The sequence below is a fragment of the Amphibalanus amphitrite genome, unplaced genomic scaffold (genome assembly GCF_019059575.1).
Source record: "Amphibalanus amphitrite isolate SeventyFive unplaced genomic scaffold, NRLGWU_Aamphi_draft 000132F_arrow, whole genome shotgun sequence".
Classification (NCBI taxonomy): domain Eukaryota; kingdom Metazoa; phylum Arthropoda; class Thecostraca; order Balanomorpha; family Balanidae; genus Amphibalanus; species Amphibalanus amphitrite.
In genome coordinates, this window is record NW_024881627.1 from 31,683 (window position 1) to 53,362 (window position 21,680).

The window sequence follows — 21,680 nt, forward strand, 5'->3', positions numbered from 1 at the left end:
CGGCATCTACGCCGCGCCGGCCGCCGGCTGGAGCTGGTTCCGCGTGTCCCAGGACCTGCGGACAGAGTCGGCCCAGCAGCTGTGGTCGACCGACGCCTGCCAGCAGCACGGCAGATGTGCCGACTCGTGTCTGCGTAACCTCGGCGAGGGCTGCCGTCACAGCGCGCAGTGCCGGCAGTCAGCGCCGGGCGGCACGGCGGTCTGCAGCGGCGACCTGACGTGTCAGTGTGACAGCCAGCACTGGCAGTACAACACCACCCTGTGCCTGCCCAGGGGGAAGCGGGTGCACACGGACGGCACCTCCTGGCTCTGGCAGCGGATCGTGCCCACCCTGTGTGCGGCCGAGTTCGAGGTCAGCACCGACACCGAGGCCCGGCTCACAGTCTCCGAGCAGTACTCGCTGCAGGCCAACCGCTACCTCTTCAGCATGTCCACCAACCAGGTGGAGGCGTGGAGGTACACGGCCACCAGCAGCTCGCGCGTCTACCTCAGCTACGTCAACCTGCTGTCCACCACCACCGCCTACCGGTACACGGTCTCCTGGTGCAGCGGCGCTCTGAGACTGACCCGTAACGACTCGACCACCCGGCACGTCGCCTGGGACGACGGCATCGCCTTCTCACCGTCCTACCTGGCCGTCTGGTCGAGCTCCACGGTCGGCTCGTGGCTGCTGGACGGGCGGCTGGTGGACCCGTGGTTCGGCCTCGACTGGAGCCCGAGCCGCAGCTACTACCTGCCTCGGGACACGCTGCTGGCCCGGCCACGCGCCGAGCAGAACTTCACCGTCCAGTTCGAGTGCCGCGTCGCCCTGGACTGCCAGTGGATCGCACTGGACGGGTTCCGCTATGACGCCGCCAGCCGCTGGCAGATCATCATAGGAGGCTGGCTGAACACCAAGAGCGGCATTCAGCGCGCCGAGCCGTTCGGCGACTGGTCTCTGGCCACCCAGGTCGATTCTCCGGGCATCCTCAGCACCACCGAGCTGCGTCTGTTCCGTATCCACTTCTCGCCGACCAACATCAGCGTGTACCGCTCCAACGAGACCACGCCGCTCATGTCTCTGGCGGTGACGAGCGCGTTCACCATCCGATATGACGGGCCCATGATGTGCTGCAGCGATGACAACATCGAGTACCGGCTAGTCGAGTACGACAGCGGCTGGAGCCACGAGGGCGGCTTCCAGTGGGGAGTCAACATGCTCTGACCGACCCAGGACTACCAGCGGGGACGGCACGGCGCACGAGGATGCTCGCAGATGTACGTACACCGCGAGTGCCGCAGTAGCAGGGCAGGAGCTGTGTACGCCACGACAGCGACCCTCGGCGTACCGCAAAATCCGTCGCACAGCCGTCAGCTAGTGGACGGGCGTCATTTATATTTAACGCACATACCACGCAATTTTCGGGAAAGTTTGAGTGCTTATAGCTTTACGCAATATAGTTGACAAAGACTTTGGTGACATGTTGTGTTGAACCCTAAATGCAAGAAAAATAATACATTTATTCTTAGCAATCAATTTTGACCTAAAAAGCGCAATCCTAGCCTTCAGGTTCCCCGGGTGTTTTCCTCATCTACTTTGCCTTTGCACGCCGCCCGGCGCGAAAAAGCAGACTCGAAGCGCACTGCACCATTTCGAACAGACACAGACCGTTCAGTTGATGTCTGGCATTGTATTATCTGCCCTCATCCAATACAAACACTGCAGCCGATTGGGGTCAATGGGTCGTCGGTATGGGACTTGGCCGCGCCGCCGGCGAGGGTACTAGGAGCGAGTATTGTAGTACAAAACGTGCCCGTCGCGATCGCCAAAGGGCGGGGATCTCTACTGAAGACCTGCCTCCACAGTCCACACTGCCCACAACGGCATCAGGGATGGCAAGGTACCCACTCCGCTGCAGAGAGGGGGACTGTCACCGCACCAGACACACCGTGAGACCACCTGATCTCAAACACCCGCCACTCATCGCCTGAACAAGGCCGAGTAGCGCACAGCCCAGGGGCCACGCAGGCGGATGTCGAGTTTGTATTTGGAAGAGTTCATTTCAATCGATAAACAAATTTTACCACATAAAATCAAACATAATAATCCAATATTACTAGGGGATACATAAGCGCTACCGATAACGACACATGAGTAAGTTTCCCAAGACTAGTGCCGTCATTTTTAGTCGTAACAAAATGACTCAATATGGCGCCGTCTGACACATTAAAATGCGTTCTCCGCCCGTCTCCGCAGCGCCCGCGTCGTGCCGCAGTGATCCCCGCTCCCAGGGAGTCAGTTCATATGTCACTGACTGGATCGAGTGCTGGACCGGACGGTGTGCCGGACGGGGCGGCACCCACACCGGGAGTAACCAGACAGCACACCGTGCGTCACACACCTCACACGCCCACACCGGCACACCCACACATACAGACGGGGACCGGGCCCGACCACACACCGCCCCGCGTGTCACCACCGGCGAGACAAACAGACACAAACACCGGCCCACAAACAACAAACAGCCGACTCTGCACGGGCAAACACGGGGGCCTCATCAAACTAAAACAAACAAACAACCCACTTTTTAACTAGGTATATATATGATATCCACACGATATTTTGCGAAATGCCCGGCCGCTGAGATATGAGTTCCCGTCCCGGCACGCCGCGGAGTCGATGGGTTGTATGAGTCGATGGGGGTTGAATGGCCAGCGCCCGCTAGTCTGCTTGCCTGTCGATGACTGTGGCGCCTCTGCCGCCCGGCGGGGCGGGGGCGGGGGCGGGGCCGGGGGCCCTCACAGCGCCTTCACCTTCATCTGACGCATCTGGGCGCGCCGCTTGGCCTCGCGCTTCTCGTTCTTCTCCTCGAGGCGGCGCTGCTTCTCCGGGTCCTCCTCCTGCCGGCGGACGGAGGTCACCGGTGACGTCATATACCACGAGCCGGTGACGTCACACAGAACACAGATCCACGCCTACGTCAAACCTACGGTGTACCATACCATCCCAGTGAAGCAGCATGTATAATTAACCGACGACGTCACACAATACACCGGTGGCGTACAACTCGATGCACCTATGACGTAATGCGTAAAATACTACCACAGTGACGTCACATACACTGCTGACGTCACGAATATCGGAGATGATGCCCGTCGGCGCAGACAGGTAAGGTTACCACTGATTACGTACCGAGGTCCAGAAATAAAGCTGCATTACAGAGTATGTGGACAAATGTTCCTAAACTAATGGGAAAGAGAAATACGAGGGAACATCAAAGGAAAATAACACTCCCCATTATCATGTCGCGGCTAGCTTACATCCACACCCAGCTGGAATAGGAACTTGGCATTTCACCGAAATCGTACTCAGTATTTAATCACGTTCACGACGACATTCTTTAGTTATATCATCCATTCCTCACAGCACCGTCAAGTATATGGTGGACCAGCCAATCCTACCGCAGCTGACCAAATCAAAATTACTCCCAAATAGGGCCGAGCACCGTGATGTCACTCCGGGCCACATTCTTCCGGCTCCTCTCCGCCCGCCCCCCACACCCGGTCGGATCGTGTCGCCGCACTCCCGACAGACGGTGCCGGGGCGGACCGTGCCATGGAATACGGGCACCGGTCGGCAGAGGTAGGCTGACTGGGCGCCGGGTGGAGCAGAAATGGACACACTGAGCGGCCGGAGGGAACCGTCGCGGGTCTCAATGGAGGGATGGTATGGAAGAACGGCGAGAAACCACATTGAATGACGTCGACGTGGCCACCAGAGCCAGCTAAGCAGCCGGCCATATCAGAACCGCCGGCTAGTGTGCAGCGTGCTCAGTTTCGAGCGACAGACTACACAATGCTGGTAGTAACAGCGACGAGTGACGCACATACGAGTTAGTACTCATGGCGTGCTAAGGTATTCGACATTCGTGATAGGATTTTCACATGGACAACACAGTGAACCACAGCGGGCACGAGGGTTGTGGTGGGCGGCTGAACGCCCAACTACCTTGGGTGGTCTCAATAAGTCATGTGACAGGCGTCGCGATTAATATTTTGTGAGCGCACCGTTAAAAATGCAAACACTGAATCAGCGGTAAATGAGCGCTAATGACACGTCGACAGAAACGATGAGCAGACGGCATCTATTTGTGATCCTACTTAAGATCATACAATTACCGGTCAGAGAATCATTAATGAGCGAGGTTAAAAAAAAATGAGGAATTAGACCTAGCACTTGCAGCTGACATACGTCCCACAATTCTCGTTAGTTACGATAAAGAATAGCAGATCAACGATTGATGACGCACAGCTCTAAAAGGGCACCGATATGCGAAGAAACACAATTCATGGCTAGATGTCGTTCCAACAATCTATCATGTCGCACAGCTCTAACAGGGCACCAATATGCGAGCGAAGAAACACAATTCATGGCTAGACGTCGTTCCAACAATCTATCGACCGGTCACGTCACACCGATTTATTCACAGCTAGTTCACCTCACGCCGCAGTGAACGACCCCCACCTCACGCTATTGGCGACCCACCGCCGGCCGGCCCGGGCTCTCACCTCCAGGATGCGCTCCTTCTCGAGGCGTCGCTTCTCTTCGCGCTTGGCCTGCGCCTTCTCGGCACGAGACTGGTGCGTCTGCTTCAGGAAAATCTCCTGCACGCGCAGACGGTTCTTCTCGGCCTTCAGACGGCCCTGCGGATGACAGATAGACGGGTCAGTTTGAGGACCGCTGGCACACGCCCTGCAGATCGCTGATACCCCCAGTTTAGGGACCACCGACCACATCGGCTTTCATCGACAAACACTCTCGTCGAACGCGTTAAATGTCAGTTTCGATAGTCAATACAGTAACTCTAGGTGCGTTCAATAAGTAAGTTCCGGAGAGCAATTACATAAAATTCACGCGGTCTAAGCACGTGATTTTTTCAGGGATTAGAATTCAGACCTTTATGTCGAAGTGACCGCATTTTCAGCTTCTTATTCCATTTCTGTGACGATATGGAGCGGATCAAATAACACCATTTTTTTAGACTGCTTTAAAAATGGCATCGACCGCCCGAGAGGATCAACGTTCAGTGATACGATTCCTAGCTATCCAGGGCTAGCCGGCGGCTAACATCCACGCCAACTTCGTGAATGTGTACAGGAGCCATGCTCTTAGTGATTCCGCAGTTCGGAAGCGGAAGAAAAAGTTTGGGAAGGGGAGGGAGAGCGTGCGCGACCTGGCACGTGCGTCGTGCAGGCAGGCTGAGGACGTTGGTCACAGCCACTGACGTCGCCAAAGTGGAGGAGATGGTGATGGCCAACAGAAAGATTACTGTCCAGGCGATAACAGAAAGCCTAAACAAGCCTACGCCAGGATCATTAGAGACCATCTCCTGCCAGTAATCGCCAGTTGCCGCCCCGAGAAGGCCCGTGGTCGGTTCATCCTCCACCAGGATTGCGCGCCTCCTCACCGTGCCCTCGTGGCGAGGGATGCCCTGCAGGCAGAGGGCATCGAGGTGCTCTAACACCATCCCTACTCTCCCGACGGCACGCAGTGACTATTGGCTGTTCGCAGACATGAAGAAAAATCTCCGGGGCCGGAGGTTCGGCTCGCGGTCTGCACTCGGGTCTGCTTTTTACCAGTATGGCGAAAAGACCCTCACTCAAAGCTTCCGTGCGGCCATCCGGGACCTGGCCAAGCGATGGGAACGATGCGTTCGCCTGCAGGGCGAGTTCGCCGAGCCGTGAGCCATGTTTGGTTGAGGTGTGCCAAAAAATAAACGAGTTATATCAAAACGGAACTTACTTATTGAACATACTGGTATATCCTCATAGCGCTAATTCGCCGCGTCTCCCACGCTTTCCACAGCACTGGATGAAAATGCAGTAGTTTAACCTTCCAGGCGGTGGGGGAGGGGGACATTTTTTGCCCCCCCCCCCTTTAGTTTTTTCGATATATCTCGAGAGCCGCTGCGCCGATCGTCACCAAACTTTCAGTACCCTCCCGGGAGTAGCTAGCGCACATGGTGACCAAAATTTTTCCAAAGGCTATGATAGGTTGGCCGCTAATGACGTCAGAGTGACGTCATTTCTGCCATTTTCGACCCAAAAAAAGGTTTCGCGGGAAGAGCTGTCAGGCCTACAGCTTTAGAGATACAGAAAAATGTTTCAGACATAAAAGGTGTAAAATTTAGAGGGCTACAAAACTGCTATTTCGGTTTTCCGAACTTTTTGGATTTTGACCCTAAAAAAATCAAAAAATAGATTTTTTGAATATAATAGCCAAAAAATCCAAAAAGTTTTTTGAATTTAAAAAAAAAAACGGAATATATGTTATAGTCCCTACCGCCTTCTATTTACATACCAAATTTGAGATCGATACCTCTTTTTTTTGGCCAAGTTATAGCGAAAAAACTGTTCAAAATTGATGACGTCAAATTTTCATACTCAATTTTTAGCAATTCAAGACCTCGTAGCGCAAAACAAAGACCACCATTAGACTTCCCGTGACGAGCTGCATCGAATCAATACCCATTTTATGCAAAAATATCAACTTTGAAATTTGACCTTTTTTGACCTGACCTTGACCTGACCACCAGAAAGTGACCTAAACCGTACCTGATGGTCTTATAACCAACACCATTGAGTTGGAAATGAAAAACTAGCCATAAAACATGCATCGCACAACCTTAGTAAAGTTGGGTTTATGTGGTGACCCTTGGTGACCTTTGGTGACCTGACCTGTGACCTGACCTGGTATGACCAGTGACCTCTAATAGCAACATATGTACTAGACAACTGACGCCTTATCGCTGATTTTCGACAAAATGAGTTTTAGTCGGTGTTATAGCGCTTTCCCTAGAAGCCCCGTGAACGGTGAAACATTTTATCTTTGACCTGACCTATGACGTCATCGGTGACCCCGAGGTCAATGAAATTTGGTTTCCTACGACAAATTTGACAGGGCTATCGAACGCCGTTTGAATTTTCCGGATCTGTCCAGTAGTTTCGGAGATACGGGGGGGGGCAAAAAATGCCCCCCCCCACCGCGCGGAAGGTGGCCGGGAGGCCCACCGCCTGCCGGGTTAAGATCGACTACGACTAAATGTGCTGTATGGTCGCATCAGAAACAATGAAGTCATTTGATGCCTGGAATTATTATGAACACCACGATATAGTAACACGACTACACCTGACTCATATCCCCGACATAAATTTCGCAGCACTCGGCCGGAAACTGAAATATCCGCTGCGGAAATTCCGCACCTTTCATACCGCGCAACACACCTCCACACTTCCGGAAAACACGGAAGCCCCTGCAGTGCTCCCCTCCCTCCGCATTTTACGGCTTCCTCACCTCCCGGGCACACCCTCCCCTCTCTCCGGCACACCCTCCCCTCTCCCCGTGCGCCCTCCTCTCTCCCTAGACGCGTCTCTCACCTCCCTGCCGAGCTTGCAGCGTTTCATGCGGTCCACCATGTAGAGAACGAGCTGCATCAGGGGTCGGACGGTCTCGACGTCTGCCGGCTGCAGGCGGCCGCGGCCGGGCAGGTTGAAGCAGAACGCCAGCGTGGGCTTCACCTTGGGCAGCTCCACGGGAGCCTGATCGTCCAGCTGCTGGTGCGGGTGGGGGGGGGGGGGGGTGTCAGCGAGTGGGTAAAGGTGGGGATGCCGTACTCATAGCGGTTGAAAGACGTTGACATTTGAAAATGGCTCCTAGCCAACTTCTCATTATCGTAGTTGGGAGATGGAAATAATAAACTCAGAACGTGAGCTAATAATCTTTGTGACGCGCCTAGCGGCACCAGTCACTAGCCTCTAACTGTTGTCAGCAGTACTTGTTCTGGGCCCCGAGTACTGGTCGGACAGGCACCAGAGCGAACACGTTCTGGTGTAGTTCGTACTGACCTGTTTGGGCCCCGAGTACTGATCGGACACGTGGATGTACTCGACCAGCTCGGGATACTTGTTAACCACGGCCACCACCCGCGCGTCGAGCACGGCCGCCGCCGCCTCGTGGATCTCCGAGAGGACCGAGAAGTGGGCCGGCAGGCCGAACCGCTCGGCCGACTTCCGCTCCGGGCAGTAGGTGCTCTGACGGAGCACGGACGAGCAGAGATCGGTCACGGCAGGTCACGGCAGGCCGCTCAGGGCGGGTCGACGGGTAGAGGGATATACGGGGCTGCAAACGCGCACATGTCTGACATACTTTCCTTAAAGGTACTGGACAGAGCGCCGCTTCAAACAAATAACGCCGGTTTTAAATTTATCGCAATCATTGTCATGTAAACACAATTGGGACACAACTGAAAAAAAAAATTTAGTAGCGTGCAGAAAAGGAAGCAAACCAAACCAGGTCACAACACCCATGAGTCATGGCCAGCAATCAGTCTGCTACTCACAATATCGGTCATCTCTTTGGCCAGCCGCGCGGCCGACTTTTTGTTGGCCAGGCAGAAGACGAACGTATCCATTTCCTCAGCGTTCATGGTGACCCTGATCTCCACCTGGTCCGAGGCTGCCTTCATCATGGTGGAGATGACCGACACCAGGTCCTGCCGCTGTGGACGGGAGCGGCGGACGGTCAGCGGGGAGTTCGGAATTCGGGGGATAGTTCAGAGGTAAAGTAAGACGACATTGGTTCCACAATTGCCACGAGAGAGGCGGAAACAGTCATCAGCTATACAATAGATTAGATCATCCCTACTGGCTGCCTGAAAAGTGTGACTCTGAAAAGTAAAAAGTAGGCCAAAACAGCTTCCGAAGCATTCTTCGATCAGCACCCGACTAATCTCATTCACTAAAGGCTATTAGTCACTGAATAGAGCTGCAGCTATTAGGTCCATTCAGCCAAAACTTTCGCCACCGCCCGATGTCTTTACCTTGAGGAACTTGAGCTGAACGAGCATTCCCTCGCAGCAGACCCGTCCGCTGCACCACAGTGTGTACATGTTCTCCGACTCTTTGAGCAGGCCGGCGCCGCTGCCCGGCTCCGCCTTTCCGTCATCGCCTGGCGGGAGGACAGACAGGGTCATCATCGGGTCAGAGCAGGGAAACAGTTTATTCAGAGGAGGAGCTTAGCGTACTGTCGGTTGGGAAGAAGGGAAAAGGGCACACCACAGCGACCGACAGACGTGTGGCTGCCCTCCAAATCGCTAGCAGCAGAATCATCCACCATCGACATCGCATCACAGGACTCTTAGAAGCGTCAGCTTTTTATCGTGTTTCTTGATCATAATGACAAGACACGATCAGAAATAGCAACCCAATCTGAGCGCGTCCAGCAATAGTGTCACAGACCTCCCTACGTGACATCCGACCATCCGGCGCGTCCGGTGGGCCATTTTTACCCGGCCCTCGGCCGTAACGAGCTCGGTGCGCGGTGCCGATCCGAACTGTCCCCCCTGTGACGTCACGAGGGGTCCGGCAGCGTGACGCGGTGCCCGCCACAGCCGGCGGCAATCAGGCGGTGTCAGCGCCGGTGTAGCGGGGATCAGTGGCCGCTGTATCGGCGGCCACACGGACGCGATCAGCAGCGATCGATCGGATTACACAGACACGCAGGAGGGATTAGCGCGGTCCGGCGAAACAACACCGCGGAAATAGAACGCCAACGCGGCAAACGGAATTAGCAGAACACGAATATTCATGGAAATCTGGATCATTTATCATAGCTTTGTCTGAATATATCCACGCGCAATTGATTTTCATAGCAACCATCCGTTATTCGCATTAAGGAATGAGCCCTTTTAATTTAGTATTTACTAGTTGCATTATCTGGTTCTAGTAACGAAATTGTATCGGCTTTGCCACTTTTTTGTTGGGTTAGGCCCTTTCGGTCTGACGAGACCATTTCAGGACCGGGAGGATGATAGGAATTAGGGGGAGACATTAGTCTGGGCGAGCACCCTGGTGAGTCGCCGGAACTAACTCACCGCACCCGGCTACGGGCGTGCTCTTACCGCATGGGATAAAAGTTGCCCGTCCAGCCCGGAACAGGGTGTTGAGGTGAAGAGGAGAAGGATCTGAATGTCCTGAGGATGGAAACGAAGGAACGGAGGACTTTGTCACACCATCCGGCTGCATACGTACCGACCATGGAGAAGTTGCTCTCCAGGAGGTTTTTGTGCGCGCTGAGCCAGGCGTTGGCCAGCTTCTGGTTGCGCGTCTTGCCCGACACGAAGTTGATGAAATACACCACAATACCGGCAATCATCAGCATCTCCACGTAGAACTTGTCCCAATTGGTGGAGCGATGTACGGGCACCTGTAGGGCGTCACCACGGTTATCGAAAGATCGCAGCACAGAGCAAACAAAGAAAATCAGGGAAATAATGAAACGTAGTTCCACACACAACCATCAGTAACGCGAAAAAAACTGAGAACGATGATCAGCAAGCTATTCACTGGGCTCTCCAAACCAGAATCTAATAAAAATCGCAGAGAAAGCATACTAATTAAAAATCAAATTATTTTGATGGTTCAGCAAAGGAGTCGAAATCCGATCGATACTCGCATTGGCTATGGTGATTTTCGGCTGCTCCTTGCTGCTGCCCCTGCTGGGCGATGCTGATTCAAATCCTTCAAACTCTTCCTCGTCTTGGAAATGTTCAAACTCATCTTCCGTCTGTAATATGAGAGGGGTGATTTAACAAAAACTTCAGTTTTCAACATATCGGTACATATCAGGAGGATATAAATACCAGTATAATGCCTTTTGGGCGAAGAACGAGCGAGCGAGATAGTGAGCCCCGCAAGTGCGGAAGGGCGAGAGGGTGCTTCCAACGGGCTTGCGCAAAGCACCCTTCTAACTGGTCGCTAGCGGTGTGCCAAATTTGAACGCAATCGGCCCAGCCGTTCCTGAGATCTGGAAGCGGCATTCTGCACGTGCGCACGTGCAAACGGGGTCCAAAATGACTTTTGCACGGCACCCTACTAACTGGTCCCCAACCGTGTACCAAATTTGAACGCAATCGGCCCAGCCGTTCTCGAGATCTGGAAACGCCCCCTGCACGTGCGCACGTGCAGTGGCACCCTAACCGCAACACATGGGAATGCATTGCCTGGTGGATGCCTACCTGTATGCCAAGTTTCAGCGAAATCGCCCCAGTATTACCGAGTTACTGATATGGGAACAAATTTGGCACCTCTTATTGTTGTATTTTGCACGTGCACTGGGGGTGACCCACATGCATCGAGAGTATCCTATTTTGGGTAGAAGGGATGCTGCTACCCTATAAAAATTACCGCAAGTCAATCGCCCAAGCGGCTGCTGAGATATGAGCCTCTCAAAATCAATACTTTTGCAAAAAAGCTTGAACACCCTTGACTTTTCACGTGGCACGTGCCACAACGGTCACTGAGATGTATCAAAAGTAGTCAATTACGAGGTAGAAGGGATGGGGCTACCAAACAAAAAAGACCGCAGGCCAATCGGTCCAGCGGTTGCTGAGATATAAGCCTCTCAAAAGCGTTACAGGCCGGGCCGGGCCGGGCCGGGCCGGGCCGGGCCGGGCCGCTCATACTGAGATTTTTCCGTTATATTGAAAAGACTCACTTCGCTCGCTGCGCTCGCTCGCTCGTAATTACCTATGTGATGTCAAAAACAGGCCATGATTTGAACAATGTCCTAAAGTAAGCTCAATTAAAACCACTGCCGACATTGACCGACCTCCACCAGTGCGTCGTCGTCGTCGTCCCCGTCGTGCTGCTGCACTCTGTCGGCGGCGGCGGCGCGGCCCGCGTCGGCGGCACGCTCCGGCTCGGCCGCGCCCCCGCCGTCCGCCGGCGACGCGCCCTGGTACGGCCTCTCGAAGTCGTCGTCAAACTCCTCAAAGTCGGCAAAGTCGTTGTCCTCTGTCTCGGCCTGGTACTTGGAGGCGCGCACGTACAGCGACAGCACCAGCAGCACCAGCAGCGTCTTCAGACGGGCGTCCGCCATCACAGTGTGCCTGAGGGCAGAGGGGGGGGGGGGGAGGTGACCTTTTTTGATTGGGTAAAATTACAAGGTGACCTTTTTCAATTAGGTCATGACCCTAACCTAAGGAAAAGTATGAAGATGACTAGTCCCTATCAAATGAATAGGTATATAAGTAACTTTATCTGGTCACTTCTAGATGATTGCTCCATTCCACCTCTTTGCCATAATTATGTACCTAGGTACATGATTATAATATTCATACAGCATCTAGCTAAATCTTCTACAACCATGTTATACCAATGCAGACAGAAAAGCGCAACCAACTTATCATTGCCTTAAAACTACAGAAAATAAAATAAATATAGAGATGCAAAAGTTATTACACATAGAATACCATTGATCAGAAGCTCAATGGCTCAATGCCACTTGTACTCATTTGAGTCAGGTGAAAGAAGCAGCATTATCATCACTCTCCCAAGTTTTGATTCGCTCTCGCGCTCTCGGCTTGGACGGACGTGCTTTGTCGAGCTCCGTGACCTATCGCACATCCGTAATTCCTTGCTAACATGCCTAACTTACACCACTCCCCACCGCCACAACGCCGAACGAAACAAAAGCAGCTATCAGCAGAACGCGTTACGGCTTCCGTTACGCCCGTTACGACGACCGTCACGCCATCTACACCATCTTCGGCGAACGACGCACGTGAACCGCGTGAACTGAGTGCTGTTCACGGGCACCTGCGGTAGCTGCGGTAGCTGCGGCTCGGCGGTCAGCCGGGTAATGACGTCACAGAAAGTGGGGATGGGGCGGGTGGTGTGACGTCATACGGCTGCGGCCGGCTGCGGTCGCCTGCGTCTCCTGCGGTCGAAACGATCCGACCGCAGCGGCCGCAGGAACCATTTGTCATGCAAAGTGGCGCGGCAGTTGCGCATTCGTGTAACTTGGGCGGAAAATTGACACGGCCGCCTCAGACGAACGCGTGATGACGTACGCACAAGTGGGCGGGACTTACAGCCTGCGATCTACCGCAGCTACCGCAGTTACCGCAGGTGTCCGTGAACAGCACTCCGGACTTTAACGCAAACGCCGCGCTCGCCGTACCCGTTGGCGAAAATCAAAATGCAAATGGCGAAAGTGAAATCGGTGGAATCGTTAGGGATGAAGTGGGCAAGGACGGTCAAGATGGATTAAAATCGAGAGCAGGCGATTCTTGTGGTGATAAGAAGTCTGCAAGTGCAGCGCCAGGGACTACAGAAGGTATGGATGCTAATGCTGGGGTGAGAAAACTCGCAGATCATGTTTTTGATATCTGGGGTGGGAGATCCCGTACACCAAGTGTAGATGGGGGGGAATCCGAGCCAGATCAAGACCAAGATAAAGACAAGTGTCGGGGAGGCCCTGGTAAATCACACTGTGGTGAGCCGGTCAAGGAAGGGGAAAATGGAATTAGATGCGACAAATGCCACTTCTGGTATCACGGGGCTTGTCAGGCGATCCCCAAAACTGCCGTAACTGCCGCAGGAAAATTTCCCATGCTCCACTGGTTCTGTTCAGCATGCCACTTTTCCATCTTCAACACTGGTGCTGATGCCAGATCTGAGTGGCAGAAGACAAAGGATGCTCTTGACTCCCTGGAGAGTGGCGTTCTTAACAAGGTGGATGAAAAAATTGAGCTCCTGACCAAATCCATCTCGGACCACTGCAAACTGGTGAACCGAACACTGCGGCAGCTGGAAGAGCATGCAGTTGATCAGACTAGAATGCTTGAAAGGACCGTTAGACAGCAACACGAGGAGAAGGCCTCCTATGCTGAAATAGTCAAAAGCTCCTGCTCGGCTCTGACAGATTCTGTTGCAGAGAAGCTCAATGGAATTAGTGGAACTGCCCAGCTATCAGAAAACCAGTCCCAGTCCTCCAGGGACATCCACAAGACTGTCAGCACGGTTCTGGACAAAGAGCGTAGGAAGTTGAATGTGGTAGTGTTCAACTTGCCCGAGAGCACACCTGAGGATGGTGTAACAAGAGAGGAAAAAGACCTCAGTAAATTTAAAGACATTGTCAAAGAAAATCTGAAGCTGGTCGTCAAGGCTTCAAAGTGCTATAGAGTTGGCAAATTACAGGAAAACCGCCCAAGACTGCTCATTCTAACTCTCGAGGATCTGGACTCCAAGATTGAACTGCTAAGACTGTCGTCTCAGTTGCGGCATTCGGAAAGCTGGAATAATTTGTACATTAACCCAGATCAGACACCTGCTGAGCGAGAGGCCCACAGACTGCTGCGACAAGAGCTTGCACAGCGACGTGCTGCAGGTGAACAAGATATTGGCATCAGAAATGGCAACATCATCAAACTGAAGAATGGAACTGGCCGGTCAGGTGGACCCAGCAGTTTCCGTGAAGTTCAGCCACCTGCCCGATTGAATCTGGATACAAGTGCCCCCCAGCAGGTGCAATCCAAGCAATCAAAGCAAAAATGACTAACCAATGCATGTGGGAAGGGCGTTGGGCTTACTGTTTTGTACACTAATGCAGACCAGTTTATCAATAAGAGAGATTGTCTACTAGCTGAAATAGCTGGCTCTGAACCAGATGTAATGATGATTACAGAGGTGTTGCCAAAAGCCCAAGTCCTAGCCCTGTCGACAGCTATTGTCAGTTTCAAAGGTTACAAGGTGTACACAAACTTTGACCCTGATGCCGCCAATCTTGGGAAACAGGGACTGCGAGGTATTTGTGTCTATGTCAAGGACCAAATCAGATGTCAGCCTGCTAGCTCCTCAGCTCTGGAGGGGGTTGAGTCTGTCTGGCTAGCCCTGAAGCTCAAAGGCAGAGACACTTTAAGGTTGGGTTGCCTGTACAGAAGTCCCAGTAGCTGCCTGGAAACAAGTACAGACTTGATATGCAAAATGCTGGAAGAAAATCGCAACAGCTCATCACACATGCTTGTCACTGGTGACTTTAACTACCCTCACCTGAACTGGGAGACTATGTCTAGTCCTGCCCGAGAAAATCACCCAACTCATCTCTTTCTTGAGAAGCTGGCAGATCTGTTTTTGATTCAGCATGTTACAAAACCAACACGATACAGAATTGGAACAGTCCCTAGTCTTCTAGACCTGGTTCTCACAACCGAAGAAGGAATGGTATCCACCATAGAATACCTTCCCGGACTCAGCAAAAGCGACCATCTAGTCCTCAGGTTCACTGTTCACTGCTATACAGTTCCAAAAGCTGCCCAATTCACAAAGAAACCTGCCTTGAATCGAGCTGACTATAACCTGTTGAGGAGTAAAGCTGCTGAAGTAAATTGGGCCCAAATCCGGAACATGCATCCACAATGTGCCTATGAGTTCCTTGAGAGAACTGTATCAATGCTAGTTGAGCGACATGTGCCCAAGACTCGAACAGGCAAAACAAAAAACCTGTACATGAACAGAGAAGCCTTACAGCTACGCAAGAAGACGAGGACCCTGTGGGCTACATACTCCAGGACTCTAGACAATGAAGATCTCTCAAGATTCAACACATGTCGCAACAAACTGAGAAAAATGACTAGGAACTTGAGAAGAGATTTCGAAACACAGATCGTTAATGAGGTCAAGTACAACCCAAAATCTTTTTGGAGGTATGTAAATTCCCGCCTTAAAACCAAACCAGGGATTGACGTTATTGAAGACGAGCTAGGTCAACCAAGGAGCTCACCCAACGATAAGGCAGATCTGCTCAACCGGTATTTCTGCAGCGTCTTCACCACTGAGGACCAGACCTCTCTGCCAGAACCTGAGCACCACTCTCTTCCTGGGGGCACCATGTCTGAAGTGACTATAACACCAGAAGAGGTTTACCTGAAACTCCTAAAGGTTAATGTTTCAGGAGCCCCTGGCCCTGATGGGCTGCATCCCCGCGTGCTCAAGGAGCTAGCTCCACAGCTGGCCTGCCCACTTGCAATCATCTTCAATGCTTGTATCCAGACCTCTTGCATACCAGTTGAATGGCGCCACGCTCTTGTCGTACCGATTTTCAAGAAGGGACCAAGGCAATCGGCGAGCAACTACCGACCAATTAGTCTCACATCCATCGTATGTAAAGTCATGGAAGCTATCATGAGAGACAAGATAATGAGCCATCTCACAATGAGCAACTTGCTTAGTCCCCACCAGCATGGTTTTCGCCCTCGCCGATCTTGTAGTACCCAGATGCTGGAAGCTATGGACATCTGGACCCAGACGATTGAGGCCAAGCAGCCACTGGACGCTGTGTATCTAGACTTCAAGAAGGCTTTCGACTCTGTGCCTCATGGTAGACTCCTGTTGAAGCTGGAGACTTACGGCATAGTTGGCAAGACTCTGGACTGGGTTAGAGCCTTCCTTGCTGACAGAACCCAGCAGGTCGTAGTCGAAGGGGTCAAGTCCACAAGATCAACTGTAACCAGTGGAGTGCCACAGGGCTCTGTCTTGGGACCTCTTCTGTTTCTGCTCTATATCAACGACCTACCTGGCCACATCTCGTCCTCCATCAAGCTGTTTGCTGATGATTGCAAAGTGTTTCGCCCTGTGCACTCCCCAGAGGCTAGAGACGTGCTCCAAACCGATTTAAATGAACTTGGAAACTGGTCGCAACTGTGGCAGCTTCCGTTCAACTTGGATAAGTGTCACGTATTACACCTTGGCCCTGGAAACCAGAACGCGACATACACAATGCTGGGGAGACCATTGGAGGCCACGGAGAGTGAGAAGGACCTGGGAATAGTTGTCGACGGGTCGCTCGACTTTCACCAGCAGACCGCAGCAGCTGTTGCTAGGGCAAACAGGGTTCTGGGCCTGGTTAAGAAATCGTTCGTGAACCTCGACGCGAAGTCTCTGCCCTTGCTTTTCAAGTCCCTGATTCGGCCTCACTTGGAGTTTAGCAACTGCATCTGGGGCCCCTACTCGATAGGCGACCAAAAGCTGGTTGAGAGGGTGCAGCGCAGAGCAACGAAGCTGGTGCCAGAGATGCGTACGAAGCCTTACTCTACGAGACTGCGTCTGCTTGGTTTACCGTCGCTGACGTACCGCCGACGACGGGGCGACATGATCGTCATCTACCAGATCCTCCACGACGCGATGGACGTTGACGATGAACTTCTTCGCCTGTCCGAGACTGGGATCACGCGGAGTCACGGCTTCAAGCTCCACAAGCCCCAAGCCATCTCTAGAGCAAGACGGAACTTCCTCAGCGTCAGAGTGGTCAACAGTTGGAACAGTCTGCCTCTACACGTCGTTGCTGCACCCTCTGTCAACTCCTTTAAATCCCGACTGGACATCCACTGGGAAGCTATCCGCTTCTCCTCTGCCTTCGACGACCAGTAACCTTCCACGAGCTAGTACTTAGAGTAAAGATCCGGACCAACAGGTCTACACAGGCCTCTAAATTCCGTGTACTCCTAAGGTAAGGTAAGGTAAGGTAAGTTTGCCATTAGGTAGGTTGACTTACCAACTTATATGGACAAAAAACCCTAGGTACCTACCTACTACCTACTTCACAATTCATCTTATTTCAGTGTAAGAGTCAAAGGAAACATACCACCTTTAACATGGGGTTTTAATCTGGAATAACAATTTTGTAGCTTAAGCTGTGACTAACACAAATCAGGAGCTTTAAGACCAATAACCAGCCCAAGGATCAGCCTAGGCAAAGATAGGTAATCCATTTCTCGTTCTAAAATTAGTGCCTTCAGCCTTGAGCAGGAATTGAACACCTTACGAAAGATTGACAAGAATACAGCCATCTGTCAGAGGCCAGTAGCATCAGCCAATTAGCATGCACTTGGTATTGAACTACGCAAATAACAATGTGATTGGTCAATGACAAAGCGTAATTAGCTTCCGCCTTAAACACTGTTAAGCCTTTACCAAAGATGGAATAAAGCTCTTCCTTTATGAAATAGTTTTAAATTTCCTTTTGCAAATATTCATTTTCTTATAATTCTAAGAATAAAAATCATAAAAATGTAGCACAAAAAACTAACTAGAGGAAAGTGGTAGGTACCTACATTTCGCTTTAACAGAAAATACAATTTCTATTTAATTGGCTGGATAGGTATCTGTAAAATGAGAAGTAGTGTTACCTTAAGGGGGTATTAAACAGAAATAAACGTTACATCCAACAATATAACCAATATTATACGTTAACGACCGGCGAAATGCAACACACGACACTCTATCTCTGAAATGTAGACAGTTCTGACGCTGAAATGACCCCCGCGTTCGATGTCTCTCGGACGGCGAAGATTCTACGCCGTCCGGCCAATCACGTTCTATAACCGCAGCCGAGCCCCCGCTGACCTTGGACGGGATTGGCCGGACGACGTAGAATCTTCGTCGTCCGAGAGACATCGAACGCGGGGGACATAAAAGTAGCCTGTAAGAATCTTGCAGGTAGTAACGATGAGGACGCCCCTAGGTAAACATTTTATCTACACTTTACAAATATGACAATTATCCATCAATTACTTGATTTTTCCCATTATTTACCCTTAAATAATTATTTTTAATGTGTAAATAAGAGAACACAGTGGAAAAACTCCTTTAAAGAGCAAAGAGTTACTTTGAGATCTAAAAGCTGCTATAGGTGGCAGCACCAGCAACTAGCAATAGCCATAACCTTTACAATTTTTAGCACCTTCCTCATTTTTAGCACTTTTTGTTAGCAGCGCGTTGATGAACTGTGTTGTTTGCTTGTTTGTTTGTTTGAACACTGGCTAGTGGCTTTGTACATCGTACCAGTGTTTTTATATTTCCTTTTGCCACCTGACATTCTTATGATTTCCAGAAATCAGATTACTGTGAAGTGGACATTGATACCTAACAAATAAGAAGAGACCACTGTCTTGCACTATTGCTGGAACAACTGCAGTTGACTGTGGTTGACTGCAGGGTTTATAAGCAAAATGAATTCAGCAAGCAAGGTTGGTGCTTGGGTTTTTGCTTATATATTTATAGAAAGCTTTAAGTGACTTGAGATATGCAGAGGCGGATCCAGCTCAGAGGTTTGGGGGGGGCAAACCATAAAAATTTATCGATTCTTTCCATGCATCGTCCATAGGCGTAATGTTAAAATCATGCCGTTTGGGGGGGGCAAATGCCCATTTTGCCCCCCCCTGGATCCGCCACTGGAGATATGAATATATAAACATATTTTCTACCAGCCTGGCTAATTGTAGTTAGTCAGACATGTAGAAAAAAGTTTTATTGTTCAAAGAATCACCTTTCAAAGAAAGATAAAACTTTTTCTCTCATGAGCCCACTTCAAAGTAAAATTTCATACCACTTCTAGTTAAGCTTAGGATTGATGAGTTCAGTTTTGTGTGTGTTTTAAGACATTACATTAGGTACCTATGTCTTAACTATTGTTACATTATTAAATGCCACTTTTTCAGGTTGGAGAAATATTTGTTGAAGCTGGAGAAGCATTCAACAGGCTAGGCAGTCTGACAGTACAGTTACAGCAGGCATCTCCAAACCCTACCAACAGGTCAGGCCAGCACAAGAAGTCTTTGCTTGCTGGTAATTTTGCTGGGAATTTTGAATTCACCAAGCTACTGAGTTGATATATGGCAGTGTTCTAAAATTGGATATTGGTTGGGTGTGCCGATGAAGAAGAAAAAATCTTAGGATGAGAAAAAGAAAGAAAATAACTGCAGCATTTTTGCAAAATGGTGTAATGCCAATTTTTATGCCAACTGATAAACAAGGATTTCATGTCAGGATCTTGACAGGGTGTGGAACAAAAGGATGTGGGTGCATCAACTGTCAAGTGACATGTGAACTGGCTGTTGGGAATACATAAAACTCTTTTCAGAGATGAAGTTAAGTCGGTCATTCATATTTTAGGGATGAAAATATTTTCCCCATTAGGTGTGATTTGCCACCAAAAAGTCTGAAAAATGGAACAATGCTTTATCCAGTACATTTTCTTGCGTTATTTCAGCGGAAAATGGCAGGAGGATGAGATCGATCTACTCCACGACGCCGTTAAACGGTTCGGCGCCGATCCGCAGAAGATCAGCGAAGTGCTCAAAAGTCGCAGCGTGTAAGTGTTTTGTAGGCAGGTGTGTTTGATTTATAGTGAACAGGGAACCGGTTCAAAATAGGCTACATAAACCACAAATACAGGTGCACATTTTTACGGTACCGGCTCTACCGGGTATAACAGCCCTGCTTTGATGATAAATGCACATTTATTGGCTGCTCACTTGCACAAATCGCAATGCACATATTGCATGATCATGACTATGAGACCAATTTGATCTGATACAAGAAAAAGCAAGGTATGTGGTTGTCTCTCGGCACGAAGTGCTCAGTGTCCCCGTTCTTTACGTTCTTGTCGGCGTTTTTGTCGGTAAACACCATTTGATCCCTCGTAGTGCGATCGTTCACGAGAAATTATGCATGAGAACATAACATGGATACACGATAACATTGCATTGAATGAACACTTGAGCCATAACTATCGAGCTAACACCGCTGATTTTTCTTCTCGTTCTCCTACCAGGAGCCAGATCAGAAACGCGCTGCGGACCAAGGCCTTCGAGGGTGTGCAGGGCGGCGGGAAGCCGCGGCCGCGGCCAGCCGAGCGGTCCAAGCAACAGTCTCAGCCGGCGCCCCAGCCGGCACCCCAGCCACCGCAGCAGCCGGACCAGCAGGCCGGCATGGTGGCTCAGTCGGACGTGACGCTGAACATGCTGAACGCCGGCGTGCCGGAGCACGAGGGCGACATGAGCGGCGCCTACTACGTGGGGCCCACAGAGGAGGTGTCGTGAGACGCCCGAGCCGCTCTCCCAGGGACGGGTGGAGGGGAAAGTGACTGACGGGGGCGGTCCACGGTGACACTCGGCCGGCCGGTGACCCGTACTCCGCAGTGGTCACTGGCGACACTCCCGCACTCGTGACTTGAATGGACGTCCTGTATTCGGGACTGGGTCCGTCGGGCAGTCACTGACATGGAGACTTGACGGATTCTAAATCGCAGAGGACAAGCGCGGATCAACGCCGCGCGGTTCTGGCTAATTAAATGCCGCGCTATGTTTGCGCAACCCGCCTTCTTAGTTTGACATCATTTGCAACTCCCAAACATAATGACAGTCTGCTGTCTGACGAATGTTGTTTTGTGTGGCCTTCGACGAGGTTTGCTGTCGCGTACCGTTGCAGAGCAGCAGCAAACGATTGACAAATGCAGAATACCTCGTGGTTGGAATGTGAACGTGATCGATCGAAGTTTATGTTTGTCTGGTTTCGTTATCATTCATTTGCTGCCGTCTTGAGTTTGACCATAGTTCACCACATTCATGCTTCGCGTATTCATCCATTTGTGTAATAAATTCCATCACACTCGTTTGGGGAGCTTCTCGTACGACGTACACGGCGAGAGGCTAGACCTGTGGGGGCGGGTCTACCCATGCATTTCATGATAGTCCTGTTTCATGGCTGGCAGGTCCTAAGATAGGATAACATAGGCACAGCTCTTGTATGCTACATAGTAAATGGCCGCGGTTATATGCACTATAGTCCCCTAAGTTGGGGCATGTATTAGAGACCTATCCATGGTTGGGGAGTGGGGATGCAGACGAAGGTAGGGCGATGGTGACGCATGATTATGACGCAATACGATGACGTCAGTACGGGGACGAAAGCGCTAAAAGACAAGGTTGTTATATTGACAATAATATTCCATTCAAGTGTGATGTCATAGGCCCGAATTTCCGAAAAGAGCCCTTTTGATTGATTGTGATGCAGTAAAAGAA

The 21,680-nt window shown here is 51.1% G+C and overlaps 2 protein-coding genes across 15 annotated transcripts; one reads left to right on the forward strand and one right to left on the reverse strand.

The window, feature by feature from the left end:
• Positions 1-1,934: 1,934 nt before the first annotated feature.
• LOC122382059 (PAT complex subunit CCDC47-like) lies at positions 1,935-18,294 on the reverse strand. Of its 11 annotated transcripts, none has more exons than XM_043366950.1 (10): positions 18,223-18,294; positions 11,648-11,927; positions 10,493-10,603; positions 10,069-10,243; positions 8,859-8,986; positions 8,379-8,537; positions 7,885-8,070; positions 7,417-7,590; positions 4,549-4,683; positions 1,935-2,880 (listed from the first exon to the last, which is right to left on the reverse strand). In XM_043366950.1, exons 2-10 carry the CDS (start codon positions 11,915-11,917, stop codon positions 2,779-2,781), a joined length of 1,440 nt encoding a protein of 479 aa, XP_043222885.1. In that variant the 5' UTR covers positions 11,918-11,927; positions 18,223-18,294; the 3' UTR covers positions 1,935-2,778. The 11 variants fall into 11 exon arrangements, with proteins under 11 accessions (XP_043222885.1, XP_043222877.1, XP_043222886.1 ...); XM_043366942.1 differs by having other exon boundaries at positions 7,417-7,593; positions 18,223-18,251; XM_043366951.1 differs by lacking the exon at positions 18,223-18,294 and adding an exon at positions 18,126-18,143.
• Positions 12,962-21,273, forward strand: LOC122382060 (chromatin complexes subunit BAP18-like). Of its 4 annotated transcripts, none has more exons than XM_043366953.1 (5): positions 12,962-13,156; positions 18,710-18,845; positions 19,317-19,411; positions 19,868-19,969; positions 20,432-21,273. In XM_043366953.1, exons 2-5 carry the CDS (start codon positions 18,828-18,830, stop codon positions 20,697-20,699), a joined length of 483 nt encoding a protein of 160 aa, XP_043222888.1. In that variant the 5' UTR covers positions 12,962-13,156; positions 18,710-18,827; the 3' UTR covers positions 20,700-21,273. The 4 variants fall into 4 exon arrangements, with proteins under 4 accessions (XP_043222888.1, XP_043222890.1, XP_043222889.1 ...); XM_043366955.1 differs by lacking the exon at positions 12,962-13,156 and adding an exon at positions 18,546-18,582; XM_043366954.1 differs by lacking the exon at positions 12,962-13,156 and adding an exon at positions 18,576-18,604.
• Positions 21,274-21,680: the final 407 nt, after the last annotated feature.

Coding starts and splice junctions, on each gene's coding strand:
- LOC122382060 (XM_043366953.1), top strand. Junction 19,412..19,867: donor TCTCCAAACCCTACCAACAG/GTCAGGCCAGCA, acceptor GCGTTATTTCAG/CGGAAAATGGCAGGAGGATG. Junction 19,970..20,431: donor GTGCTCAAAAGTCGCAGCGT/GTAAGTGTTTTG, acceptor TTCTCCTACCAG/GAGCCAGATCAGAAACGCGC.
- LOC122382059 (XM_043366940.1), bottom strand. Junction 8,538..8,858: donor TTCAGCTCAAGTTCCTCAAG/GTAAAGACATCG, acceptor TCCCGTCCACAG/CGGCAGGACCTGGTGTCGGT. Junction 2,881..4,548: donor AGAAGGAGCGCATCCTGGAG/GTGAGAGCCCGG, acceptor GTCCGCCGGCAG/GAGGAGGACCCGGAGAAGCA.